At 52.4% G+C, this 13,691-nt stretch overlaps 1 protein-coding gene across 5 annotated transcripts in view; it reads right to left on the bottom strand.

Moving 5' to 3' along the window:
- Positions 1-13,691, bottom strand: part of TSPAN11 (tetraspanin 11) — a 71,767-nt gene that overhangs the window by 26,059 nt on the left and 32,017 nt on the right. For all 5 annotated transcript variants that reach the window (XR_009265960.1, XM_058744010.1, XM_058744011.1 and 2 more), the window contains exon 3: positions 3,772-3,963. Coding sequence is in view for 4 of the 5 variants with exons in the window: in XM_058744010.1 (XP_058599993.1) it covers positions 3,772-3,963 (192 nt within the window). In the remaining variant the exon portion in view is untranslated. The remainder of the gene's footprint in view (positions 1-3,771; positions 3,964-13,691) is intronic.

Genomic DNA, 13,691 nt, shown 5'->3' with positions numbered 1-13,691 from the left:
GTTGTGTCAGTTCTGTTGGGATGAAAGTGAGAGCAGGCAAGGGGCGGGGGGGGGGGGGGGGGGGTGGGGCGGAAGGTGGGGCTGAGAAGAAGGAGGGCATCTAGCACCAGCCCGTCCAGCAGTCCCTGTGTTCCCAGCCCTGCCTTGAGGCCCAGGGGGATGAGAAAACCTCTAACTTGTTGACCCTGTGGAGCTCAGAAGGGCGAGCCAAGAGGTAGATGTGCACCGTCCTACAGGCAAGCCTGGCCTTCCAGAAGTCCCCACGTCTTCCCCGCCCAGCCCTGGCTGTGGAGCTTGGTGCCCTCCAGGTGGGCTGTGACTGGAGGCTAGAAGACATCAATTTTCTTAAGGGCTCAGCCTGGAGGGTGGGACAGGCCTGGCTAATGGATGGTATTAAGACAGGAGTGAAGGGGCGCCTGGGTGGCTCAGTCAGTTAAGCGTCTGACTTCGGCTCAGGTCATGATCTCACAGTTCGTGAGTTCGAGCCCCGCGTCGGGCTCTGTGCTGACAGCTCAGAGCCTGGAGCCTGCTTCACATTCTGTGTCTCCCTCTCTCTCTGCCCCCTTCCCTGCTCATGCTCTGTCTCTCTCTGTCTCAAAAATAAATAAACATTAAAAAAAAAAAAAAGACAGGAGTGAAGAAGAGGGGCCTGTGGTGTGTGGCTCACAGATCAGAATGCTGTCAGTTACTGACCCTCAGGCTTTCCTTTGGGTCTTTGAGAATGCCAAAAGCTCTTATGATTGGGCCGCTCTCCAGAGAAGTCAATAAAGCTGAGTATCCCCCATCAATGCCCATACTCCCCAGTCTAGTGTCTTTAGACCAGAACCTCTGGAAGGGACCTGATGTCCCTCAAGTTCCCTTCCACATGAGGCATCCTCTGACACACACTGCTATTTCCATACTATAATGAGAGCAGGGGCCACTCCTGCCGCCGTATTCTGTCTGGGCCCCGCAGGGTGCTCCCTCCTGTGCCCACTCAGATCTCTGAGATCACAGGACAGATGCTCTGTGCTGACGTCCACGGGTAGGGAGAATGGAGTGTCCCTCTGCCCACATTGCCTCCCGTGCCTCTGCCTCCCACCCTGCTTGGCCTCCCTGTGATGGGGATTCTTGGCGGCAATTCTAACAGATTGGCCTCCCCAGTTCAGCTCCAGACCCTACTCATTCCACATCTCCAGGGCCAGCTTGCTCATCTGCATGGTGGGGTGAACAATGCCTTCTGAATGGGAGCACTGGCCCGGGAGCCAGACCTAGCTGCTCACTAACGCGATGGTCTCCAGCAAATTGTTTAACCCCTCTGTGGCCCAGCTTCCTCACCTGTAAAATGCACACCATAAGAGTAAACACCTCATAGGGCTGGGTGAGGATTAAGTGAGCTAAATTCAGCAGTGTTTAGAACAGCACTCGGTGCACAGAAAGTTCATGAGCATTTTGACTTTGCAGGGAGGCTGTTGTAAGGACAGAGGGAGGTGGCTCTCAAAGAGCCATGCCCATCTGTGTTATAACTGCACGCTGGGGTGGAATGCAGGGGGCTGTCTCCCTGGACTGTAGGGGACCAATGGTCTTAGGAGCTCCTATGGTACCAAGACAGATGGCTCCAAGTGAGAAGGAAGGTTCCCAAGTGAGGGCCTCTACCTTCCTTCCTGGGCTGGAGAGGTGAGTCCTGTTTCTTCCACAAGATTAGCTGGTGTTAGGAAGGGGCAGCCGGTGATGACCCAGCTCAGCAGCCTGCCTCTGCGGGCCAGAGGGCCCAGCCTGAAGCCCGGGGCCCAGCTGAAGGCCTCACTTCCTAAAGGGCTGAGCAGAGCAAAGGTGGACTCCCTGAGAATGGAGGGATCAGGATTCCTCTGGGCCCAGCTGCACTGGTCCCCATAAGGGCTGGCACCTACTCCTGGGCCGCATCACATGCCCAGTCACTCGGTCATGTCCCGTGTCTTCTTCATTCGGCTAATGCTGATCAGATCAGGGATGTCCAGCAGGCTTATGAGGACTCATGCGAGGCCACGTGAGGGATGGCTGGCAGGTGTGGGGCTGGCTCATGGTGCACCTGTCCCACTGCTGGAAGGACGGCTCACGTCACAGCCCACGCTCTGATGGCTGGTCCCCTGTGGGACTTCACCCCACTGGTGTGCCACCATCCATGTGACCTGCACCTTGGCTCCAGGCTGTCCCTCAGAGCAGAGTTAAAGACTTTTTCTAGGCAGGGGAGAGCCATCCTGTGGAGCCTGTGCACAGGCGCTTTTGTATCCAAAGCTGAAAAAGTAGGTCACCGCTGGTGAGAGTGACTTCAGGGGACGGCCCCTCCACTGCCTCCTGCTCCCTTGGTTGGATGCACAAGGGTATGGGGAAGCAGGGTGGGGAGAGCACAGCCCTTCGAGGCTTCGTCCTGTGACCTGATTCCATTCAGGCTCAACCTGATTTCTCACTAAGCCTCGGATTGGTTCTGGCTCTGGCCCTTTCCTGCTAAGTCCACGTGTTCTGTAGCCTCCCCTGCTCCCACTGAGCTTGGTCCTCAGGAGATTAAAAGTGGGGAGATGTCACCCAGGTGCCAGGGAGCCTACCCTGGCAAAGTGTCCTTGGGAGCAAGGGGGTGGGTGTGGCTTTTGCCCCTGCCAGTCCTGCCTGGTTTTCTTTCCTGACACGATGAACCGGCTATGGATGGACAGTCTTCCCGGCTTCAAGGAGCTTGTGCTGCCCACACCACCACCCGTGAAATCCTCTTGCCCAAACAATCAAACCTACATCTGATCATGCTTCTAGGTTCAAGTGCCTGGAGAACACGTCACAAGGATATCATCAGAAATTCCAGACTGGGAGAAAGCATAGGAAAGATGATCTTGTTCCTTCAACAAATAATTTCTAAGCAAAGAGAGAAAGAGAGAAAGAGAGAAAGACAGAGAGAGAGAGAGAGAGAGAGAGGAAGGTGGTATTGCTGAGAGACTGAAAGAGACCCAAGAGACAAACTGCCCGACCTTAATTTTTAAAAAAATTGTTTTTTGGGAGAGAAAGTGCGAGCGGAGCAGGGGCAGAGAAAGAGGGGGACACAGGATCCGAAGCAGGCTCTGTGCTGACAACAGAGAGCCTGACGAGGGGCTCAAACCTGTGAACCGTGAGATCATGATCTGAGCCGAAGTCAGATGCTTAACCGAAGGAGCCAACCAGGAGCCCCAGCCCAATCTTAATCTTAATGCATGGACCTAATTTAGGTTTTGGTTCAAACAAACTGAAAAAACAAAAACAGTTTCTGAGTCAACTGGGGAAATTTGAAACTGCCTTGTTATTTCATGATATTAAGGAATGACTAATAATTGTTTTTAGGTGTGAGAAAGGTATTGTCATGTTTTCTGAAGAAGGATCCTTCAGTTCTAGGGGGATGCAGTGAAATATTACAGATGACACGGTGTCTGGGTGCCAAGGCGGGTGGGGAGGCAGGAAGTAGGGAGGAAACCAATGAAAGAGGAGAACGTAGTTGTGGAGTCTGGGTGATGGGACAGGGGCTGCCTTATCACACCCTTTTCATTTCTGCGTATCTTTGAGAAGCACCGTATGATGAAATCTGGAAGGAGGAGGAGGAGGGAGGAAAGGCAGGGAGGGGAGAAGCAGCAGCAGCAGCCACCGAGACTGGCGTAGGTGCTAAGAGCCTGGAGACTTCGGCCAACACCAGACCCGAGGGCAGCCGTCTTTCTCTGATTCCAGGGACCTCTACCGCGTGGGCAGGGGATTCTCGGCACAGGAGCCCGATGGGGGGACGTGTGGGGGCTGGGCACTCACTGTGGAGAGGCAGCTCCTGTCCTCCCGGACGATGGCGCAGAAGCCCAGGAAGCCCGTCACCATGACAAGGGCCCCTGCGAAGATGAGGATGTAGGCGGAAGCAGCGAAGGTGCTGGACGCCAGGACGCTGAGATAGCCGCTCTTCTCCACCAGGGTCCAGACGCCCACGGCCATGACGGCGGCCCCACCCACCTGCAGGAAAGCCCAGGTCAGGGCAGGCGGCCCCCGAGGGCTCCACAGCTGCCATCGATAGAGAGCCTACCACGTTTGAGGCGCTTTTTAGTCACCATCTCATTGAGTCCTTCGAAGAGCCCGAGACAACAGTTTGGTTACCCATTTCACAGATGAGGAAATTGTGTCACGGAGAGGTTCAGAGACTTGTCCATGGTCACACATCTAAGGCAGGTGCAGGAACAGATTTTGAATCTGAGTCTGACTCCCAATTTTGTACTTCTTACCACATTGTGGTCAGAGGTCCCAGGGGCCCTGCCCCCACCAACACCCCAATACCGCCCCGTCCGGCACCCTGGGGACACACATGCACACACAGACTTCTGCTGAGCATACAGGTCACAGAAACGGTTGTTCAGCCTCTGTGCAGAAAGAACCCAGTGGGAGAGCCACCTCAGTTGTATTTCCCAGGTACCCTTCCTAGGCCCTTCCTAGGGCCTATTGTGTCCCCAGTGGATGTGGGGGAGATGGCTGCAATTATGGGACAAGCAATGTGTCTGGGTCCCTTCACTTCCCTGATTCCCAGCTGCCCTGTGTCCTTCCTCCCCCAGTGCTCCTTGGGTTGGTGCACATTTCCCAGGGGGGCACTTTCCTATGTACCCCATTTCAGGCTTACACGTGCCCATGGGGGGAGCACCCTGGGGCTTCTCATCTCATTTCTTCTTATCTACAGGTGACAAAACTGGGGCCCACAGAGGAAAGGTCAATTGCTGGAGGCTCTGCTGCTGGTTAGGGGCAGTTAGGGGCAGGGCCAGGACGAGAGCTCAGAGCCTTGGACTGAAGGCTGAGCATGGTGTCTCCACCACTGAATGGATGCATTCTCCACAAATGGGGTTGGTCTGGACCAGCAGGAAGACTGGGAGACATTTCTTCTTTGCTAACTGTCCCATTCCCTTCTGGCCCGGAGAAGGGTACAGGGACAGGACACTGTTGACTGGCAGGTCAGGCAGATGTCTCCCTAGGAAGGGGTACCTGGGAAATACAACTGAGGTGGCTCTCCCACTGGGTTCTTTCTGCACAGAGGCTGAACAACCGTTTCTGTGACCTGTATGCTCAGCAGAAGCCTGTGTGTGCATGTGTGTCCCCAGGGTGCCGGACGGGGCGGTATTAGGGTGTTGGTGGGGGCAGGGCCCCTGGGACCTCTGACCATCTCTGCTTTCTGTTCCTGGGAAGGGGGACTTCTGTCTGGCCCTCAGTCTCCCTTCCTCATTTAACAGTGCATTCTCTTCCTCAGATGGGTGGGGTGTCAAAAGCTAGACAAGGCCCACTGGCTCGGTCCATGGAAGCTCGTCCTTAAGGTGCTGGCATCTGCCCCAGAGCGACTCTGCAGGACCCACCCTGACACTTCAAAGTGTCCATTCTCGGGAGCCACAGACATCAGCGGGGCAAGCGAAAGGTGGTTCTCAGCAATCACCATGCCGGAGGCAGGTACACCATTCAGCTGACCATCTTCCCCTCTAAGTTTTGCAATAGTTTGGTGAGGATAGGGCGGGGGGTGGGGCACATATGATCTCTGTTTTGCAGATGAAGAAATTGAGGCTTGGAGAGAATAAGAATGTACTCAAGATAACACCACTGGAAGGTTTCAGAACTGAGATTCAAACCCAGGTTTTCTGAAGGCCAGTCTGGGATTCTGTCCTCAGATTCCACAGACTGGGCCGGGCCCTGCTGTATTACTCACTTCGCTTTTAAAATATATCTGTTTCCTTCCAAGTGCCATTTTCTCCTCCTTGGCACCTCCAGGAGGTAAGAGAAACAGGTAGAAGAACATTACACAGCTGGGCCACTCCGAAAGGCATGGGAGAGGCTAACGTGCCCCATTTCTTTAATTCCACAATGCACAGTCCTACCCGCCCCCATTTTAACATCCCGACAATTGAGATGCATCTTATGATTAATGGCATCTTATGATTATACTTGGCAGCACTTTGTCTTACTGGTACAGAAAACAATGGTGTACCTCACAATTGATGGTATCTTAGATTCAGTGAAATCCTGGACTACAATAGGTTTTTAAATTCCTTGTGCATGTAGGCTATCTTTGGCCCATACAACCTCCATGACCAATGAGGAATTTCCTGAGTCTGGGTCAGTGAAGTTGTGTCAAGTGAGGGTTTCCAGCAAAATATCCTGCACATATTCTTTCTGCCCCCTACAGCATGACTGAAAGGCTTGGGTGAGGGTCCCAGCTTTGCATAACTAGCTGTGTGACCTAAAGATAGTCCCTTAACCTCTCTGAGCCTGAGTTTCTTCATATCTCAAATAAGGGGGGGTTATAAAAGACTAGTGGTTCCCAGTCTATAATCACCAAAGACTCCTTTGATTACTTTTTCCTGTGGATCTCACGTTTTGAAGGCTTTTGCCTACCATACACAGTGCATTAATTAAGTAATAATTCATTTCTCATTTTTTATTAATCAAAGGCACATGATAGTGCCAGGAAGAGATTCTGAACAGCCTGAGATAGTCAATGTGACCACTTTGCATTGATCTTTTAATGGGTGTAGTCTCTTTATAGAAATATACACACTATCCATTATCCATTAGGTTTGTCAACCCCACAGGCTGAGAATCAGACTTAGGACCACACATCTGGGCACATTTGGGCTTGACTAGGGACACTTTATCTGTTGGGGGACACGGAACCCACTGAAAATCTGATAAAAAGCTTTGGACACTTTGGCCAGAGAAATGGTAATCCATGTAAAATAATGTAGTCAGGTTTGGGGGCTGATGTCTAATCCTGTAGCAGGCAATGAGACCCGGTGAGAACGGTCTCTGAGGCCTCCTCCACCTCCACACCCAGATAAGGTGGCATTTCTCAGCCTGGCTGCACAATCACCTGGGAGTTCCACAAAACCCAAGTCACACCCCAGGCCAAATGGAATCTCTGGGAGTGGGATCTAGGCATGAATATTTAATTAAGTTCCCAGGTGGTTGGGAGAAAAAACCACCTTGTAGGTTTCCTATTTAATGGAGGGTCAGAGTGTCCTGTCCCTCTCCTCCAGTAGGTGGCGCTGTGCTGAATCCCACTGAATGTGCTGCTTCCTGGAAGCTTTGGGCCCCACCCCTGGGCGTAGCTGCCTAGAGAGCTCTTGACATTTGTTCCCGACTTGAACCCTATCCTCTTCCCTGTCTATGTGAGGGTGTTTGCTTCTGTAGAAGCTTTGAGGTTGAAGGTGGGGTGGTAAGGAGCAGTTTTCAATCCGAAGGGATTTAAAGTCCTATTATGAAAAAACGAAACGAAACGAAACAAAACAAAAAACCATGGGGCTCCCAGGAGAAGGAGTGGGGGGCTCTAAGAAATGCAGCCATGGGAGACAAGCAGTATTGATCCCACTAATGGAGGGTTGTTCTCTTCCAGAGCTCTTCTTGCCAGTCACAGAAAGGGCTGGAATCTTGCAAAGCAGGGAGAGCCCACAAGTGAGCCAGGGTGGCAGCAGGGTCCCCAGCCACAAGGGAGGGCCTGGAAGCCATCTGAAGGGACCCACTGCCCCTGATTAAGGTCTGGAAAACAAATTCATACTCGTTCTGACGTCCAGAAGAAATAAGAATGTGATTCTGAGTCAATGGGGACACTAACCCCCATCCCACACCCTGAGGTGTCACATCTGGTAGAGAAGTTAGTCTGCAAGGGACAGGGAGAGGGATTTGCCATCAGGATCAAGAGGGTTTCAAGTCCTCCAGGGCGTCTCCTGCATGGGGCTTGGTCAGCTCTTGAGAAAACAATCTTGCATCTGGACAGAAGAGTAAAAGCTGCTAAATGTTGGAGGAGGTCACCAGAGGGGTATTGGGAGATCAGCAGACCGAGGTTCCAGCCCTGGCTTTGCCCCTGACTAACCATGTGACTGTGTACCAGACACTTCACTTGGCTAAGCCTCAGTTTCTTCACCTGGAAAATGGCACTGCTGGATGAGAATATCTCTGAGGTCTCTTCCATGTGGGTAAAATGTCCCCATAAGTACCAGAGGACAACCTTCTGCCAATACTCCTCCAGCAAGATGCTTCTGGACCAGTGGCTCATGGCTTTCACTCAAGCCCTGGGGAGACTGCCTAGATCAGCAGGAAGAGCAGTGGAAGGGGAACGGAGAGGACTGTTCAGGGGGCAGGGAGAGGTCTGATCCCAATGAGCTATTTCAACAGCTATTTGCATAGAGTTGATTCAACAGTATTTGGCTCTTTACAGAAACTGCGGAATATTAACTACATTTTTCAAAACCAAAGCCTGTAGCCGATTAGCTAGAAAACCCTGCAGAGGGTGAAGTCTTCTTGCCAATGAGGACACCGGCAGTCCAGGAGGGGCATGGCAGGTCACCGATGCCTTGTAATTTTAGGAACTTCCCATTTATAGAAAAGAAATATTGCCAAAAAGTTGCTCAGGTCATCACATGCTCAGAAGGATTAGCCTGAGCAACCGCACATGGCTGGGCCCTGACAGACATCAGGCAGAGAGTGTAAAAGTAATTGCAGGATTATCTTTGCCAGGCTACTGAAACGTTTCTGTCCTGGGATTTGGGGGAAGGGCTGGTGGGGCGAAGCAGGGGCCAGGACTGTGGGGCTCCCAATAGAGAAGGGTCCCCCAGGCAGTAGAGTTTTCTGCCTTCAGTGGGAGGGAAGCCCATGGCACGGGGAGGCAGGAAACACACGGGGTGGCCCTGCAGTTCATTTCTATGTTTGCTGGGCGCCTCCTGGGTGCCCAGCTCCACACTGGACTGGACAGGATTTTGAGCTGAATGTGCGTTCGCCCGTGTAGAGCCCACACCTGCCTTCTCCACTCTTTCTGCCCTGGGCAGTCTCATCAATGCACCACCACCCAGACCAGAATCCACCCCCCCTCCCCCAAGGTCATTATGGACTCCTCTCTCTCCTCCCAGGGAAGCTGTATGCCAGTCCCCATCTATTCTCCCACCCAGCTCAATGCACCGCCCTGGCTTTGGCTCCCTACCTCCCCACCCGTGTATCATCAGCCTCCTGGCCCCTGCTCAACCCAGAAGCAAGTGTGTCATGATTCCAGGGCTGATCCCACCGAAAAACTGCCCCCGGCTCCCTAGCACCCAGCACACCAAGCCCAGACTCCAGCATGGGCTCAAGGCCCTCCAGTATCTGGCCTCAGCTTGATTAATGACCTGACCAACACTCCCCAGTGCCAGGCAGGCATTTCTCCCAGGTCACCCCACATTCCCATGGCCTCAGTGCCAGTTCTGTTTGAGTTGAATCTTCAAGGGTAGGCTTGTCCTGCTAAAGGCCGCTTTCTACTTTGATCCACTCTTTTCTTGGTTCTGTGGTTTTAAAGATCCCTTGGTAAAGTAAATCAGAGCACTACTTTCCCTCTTTCCCCAAGCCAGTCTACCTTTATGACAAGAGCAGAGATCGTGGGATGTATTGGGGGCTGGAGCTGGGAGAGAACATAAGACTACCTGTTCCTTCTTCAAACCCAGCTCAGAATCTGCCCCCCGTCTCACAAGTCATTCTGTGCTCCCTGCTGCTTCCACGCCTTGTACGGGCTTCTAGAGTGACACGTGTCACAGTGTATTTGTTGTGTTCATCACTTGGTCTCCCTTGTAGCCTCTTGGTTAAATCTTCCTCATCTTAGTATCCCCAGCAGAGCACTACACGTGGTAGTGCCTGGTAACTCCTTAGGGAAGGAGGGGGAGGGAGGGTGGAACAGGCAGAAGAGTCAAGTCTAGTCCCTTTTATATTCTATATATAAAGTCCTCGAGAGGTGACTTTCCAAGGTCCTGTAAGTAGCCAGGGGCCAAGTGGGGACTAGAATTCAAGAACCTTATTGGCCAGTTTAGTGCCTATTTTGCCAGCTGGGCTGTCGATCCACACAAAGCTGCTTTGCCCATGAAGCAAGCCACGTTACTCAGGGCTGTCACCACAGGCTTCCTCTGTGACTGGTCTCACCCACAGGCCCCGTGCAGACCAAATGTGCATCCCTGTCAAATGTATGAGCAGACCCTGACCGCACAGAGAGGCAGGGATGCCCTCAACCCCATGGGGGGGGGGGTCCTGTAACTTTAGCACCTTAAGAAGGGGAGCAGGAGAAAAACCAGCCATGGGACCCCTCACCTGTTCTGTCACAGATGACATGTCCTGAGAGGCAGGCAAAGGCCCGTACAGTGGGACGATGATGTGGAGGTAAAGGGCTCTCTACCCTCAGCAGGAGAGTGAGCTGGGGCTCTTCTTTTCTAGGCCTTCCATGGGAGTCCTAGAGAGATGTCCTGAAGTCACCTCACTTCCCTCCCCTGGCCGGGGCACGAGTCTTCCACCATCTCTGCCTCCCATGTTGGCCCATGTCCCCCCTAAGGGATCCCAAGGGTCCCCTGGAGGCCAAGCCTCACTGGTCCCCAAGGGAAGTACCAATGCCTCACACAACACCCCGGGGCAGCACAGAGCTCCGGGAGCAGCCGGCTCTTCTCCTGTTCTCCGGGAGAGGCATAGCTCCGGGGAGGCTGGGAAGGTTTTGATTATTAACACAGCCAAGCAGCTAATTAAAATAATAAATTAGGGAACAACATTGCAGGGATGACGGGAGCTATAGGGAGCCATGCAGGAAATGGGAGGGAAGAAAAGCATTTCCTAGGCACCATGTAGGGAAGCCAGGATCACATTATCTTTTTAGGATCAGGGAGGAGGCATAAAAGTGTTGGCATTTTTGGCTCCTGACCCAAAGCTACATCCAAGGGGTCTCCTCTGCCCCATGAGATGGCCCCAATCAAATGCAAGAGGGGGAGGGGGTGGAATCAGGGATGGGGAGACGCTGAAGGATGGGGGGATCAGGTGTGGGTTGAGTGTTGCAGGCCTGGGGGCCAGAGGCACGGTGAAGCTTAGGCACAGGATGTGGGTGTCTAGTGGGGCACTTCTGAAGTCTTGCTTATATCCTTCACAATCTGCATGCCTGCCCATACCATCGTAACATCCCAATTCAGGTGCAACCTTAAACCTTGGGGACATCTTGGGTTCCGAGGAAGCATCAGAGCAGCGGGTCTAAGGCTGTGATTATTGGTCAGTGGTCTCTGCAGATGGGAAGAACACTGGACTTTGAGTCAGAAAACCCAGAATTCACATAAGATTCTGCCAACCACGTGAGCCTCATTTCACCTCTACAAAACAGGGATGGAGACATTAAAGAGTGGTTGTGAGAATCAATGCAGAGTGTAAACTGATTCACGGCCTTCAAATTTTGCAACCATGGCACAGTTGATTGGGAGGCGGGGAGACTGGGTTTAAAGTCTCATTGAGACCCCCCAGGCCTGGCTCATGGCCACTGGCACCTGTGTCCTGCCCACGCCAGGGTGGAGGCGGGGGCCGCTCTCACCATCCTGCTGCTCTGGGTTCTGAAACTTTGGACTGTAACCCATTATGGCTGTGAAATAAATTTGGTGGATTGTAACCTGCACTACAAAGCAAAACAAAACAAAATGACACAAGGCAGAAGAGAAAATATCAGAGTGCACTGCACACAGTAAAGGTAAGCTTGGCTTTACGAACAATTCTTCACATAGTCATTGCTTATGCTTATGTCTGTTTCTTACATGGATCATGATCCCCAAAGTCTTAAAGCCAGTGCTATGAACAGAGAAAGCTCTAACTGATGAGGCATGTCCCTTAGTCTCCTCAAATAGCTACATATTCTAGCTGAGCACCAAGTATGTCAGAAACTATGCTATTTTTCCAAATATTCATCTTTAATTCTTACAGGGCTTGACACTCCCACTGAGTGTCTGAAAAAAAGGTGAGACTTGGTGAGATTCAGTGATTTGCCTAACCTTTTAGTCTGCTTAGGCTACGAGGATAAAATACATAGCTGAGTGGCTTAAACCACAGAAATGCATTTCTATCTCTCACGGTTCTGGAGACTGAAGTCCCAAGCTAAGGTGCTGGCTGATTCAGTGTTGGTAAGGATGCCCTGCCCTGCCCTCCTCATATGGCCTTTCCTCTGTGCATGCTTATAAAGAGAGATCTCTCTCTTCCTCTACTGGTAAGGCTGCCCATCCTATCAGATTAGGATCCCACCCTTCTGATCCCATTTAACCTTAATTACCTCCTAAAGGCCCTATTTCCAAATACAGGGACATTGTGGTTTGGGACTTCAACATATGAATTCTCAGGGGTCACAATTCAGTCCACAGCAACTAATGTCCCGTGGCAAATAAATAAGATCTGAATCTGAACCCAATCTTGAGCCTGAGTCTTCCCAGCACGCTCTATTGTCACACTAATCCACAGATGCCCCAAAGACATTGTAGGAGAGTGTAGGACTCGGAGCTGGGGGCCGTGCGCATAGGTTTAGAGGTGAAAGAGAGCTGGGCTCCAGCTCTGGGTCTTTGGGCAAACTGCTCCCCCCTCTGCAAAGTGGGGCTTCTACTAGAGCTGTTCAGGGGTGCAGGGGTACCGGGAAGATTACACAGAATGATGCTTCCACAGAGGAAGCCTCCATAGTAAGTACCATGCATGCTAGGGACTCCGTCACTGATTTGTTCCAAGTGCCTTGCCCAGTACTTGTTAAACACTGCGGATGGAGTTTTTGACTGTTGTTATTGTTGGCCAGAATGCCTGGGTGTCACCATTAGAGGACTTTGTGCAAGATTCTGAACTGGGTGAGCTTGCTCCCTGCCCAAGGATAATGGTGATACCGACCATCATGGTTGGTTGGGGGATCGCAAGAGATAACCCAAGGAAGGTCTTTATCCAGCAGTGACTCACAAGGGCTAGGCATCATAAACCACCATGAGGAAGGCTTCCTGATCCTCTCTGTGCTGAATTTGGACAGAGTGTGGCAAGGTGATGTATGGGGAGGGAACACTGTTCTGGGGGAGAAAGGAAGTTTGAGTGTTCACCCCAATCATACTCGCAAGAACAACCTGTTGCTGCTGTCTGGGCTCGCTCTCTGTGTCTGCATGGTGGTGCTGGTGGTAGCAAGGGGCTTAGAGGACAGCAGACTGGCTGCTCTCTGAAGACCCTCCCTGGCTCTCGGCATTAGAGTCTTAAGAGGAAGGCAGAAGAGGTGGGAGTGGTGGCCGGTGTAGACAACGGCATTGCTATGTGTCTTAGGAGAGGGGCTCAGGTGTGGGGCCGGCTGCTGGACTCTGGGCTGTGTGTAGTGGGGGGATCCTTCTCTCGAGGGAAGGGGCCCTCCCTGACACGGCCCCCTCCCTAGGGAATTCTGGTAAATTCCCAGGGACTTTGTGCACTGCAAAATGCATGATGTTGTGCTCTGCTGTGGGAGGAGACGGGCCAGCAGTCTGTCCCATATCTACTTCTAAGGACATGGCAGTGGGTCCAGGGGACAATGCCAGGATGCTCCTGGGCTGGAGACTGAGGCCTGGATATCCCTTAACTGACCATCTGTCATAAGGCAGATGAGGCCTGGCTGAATGGGTCCCCGGGAAGCTGGTCCACATCCAGCCAGGCCCCCAGGCAGGGGTATTTTTAACCCAAAGCAGGGAGATCTATATGGGGGAAGCTCCCCCTCACTGGTAGCTGCTCTGGTAACACGCTTGCTGCCCATCTGCCTGTGCTGCCACCCCCACGTCCCTCTCCCTACCACTCCCAAAGGAATGCCAGCACCAAACAGACAGACTCTGAGTCCACTCAGGATGGAGGGGACCCTGAGGGTGGTCACAGGCAGGATGTGCAATGTCAGGGCCCTTCCAAAGATACTCTGCACTGAGCACCTCACAACA

This window comes from Neofelis nebulosa, chromosome 8 (assembly GCF_028018385.1).
Source record: "Neofelis nebulosa isolate mNeoNeb1 chromosome 8, mNeoNeb1.pri, whole genome shotgun sequence".
Classification (NCBI taxonomy): Eukaryota; Metazoa; Chordata; class Mammalia; order Carnivora; family Felidae; genus Neofelis; species Neofelis nebulosa.
Note: the sequence above shows the minus strand (reverse complement) of the source record. Positions and strands in the feature narration are given on the sequence as shown.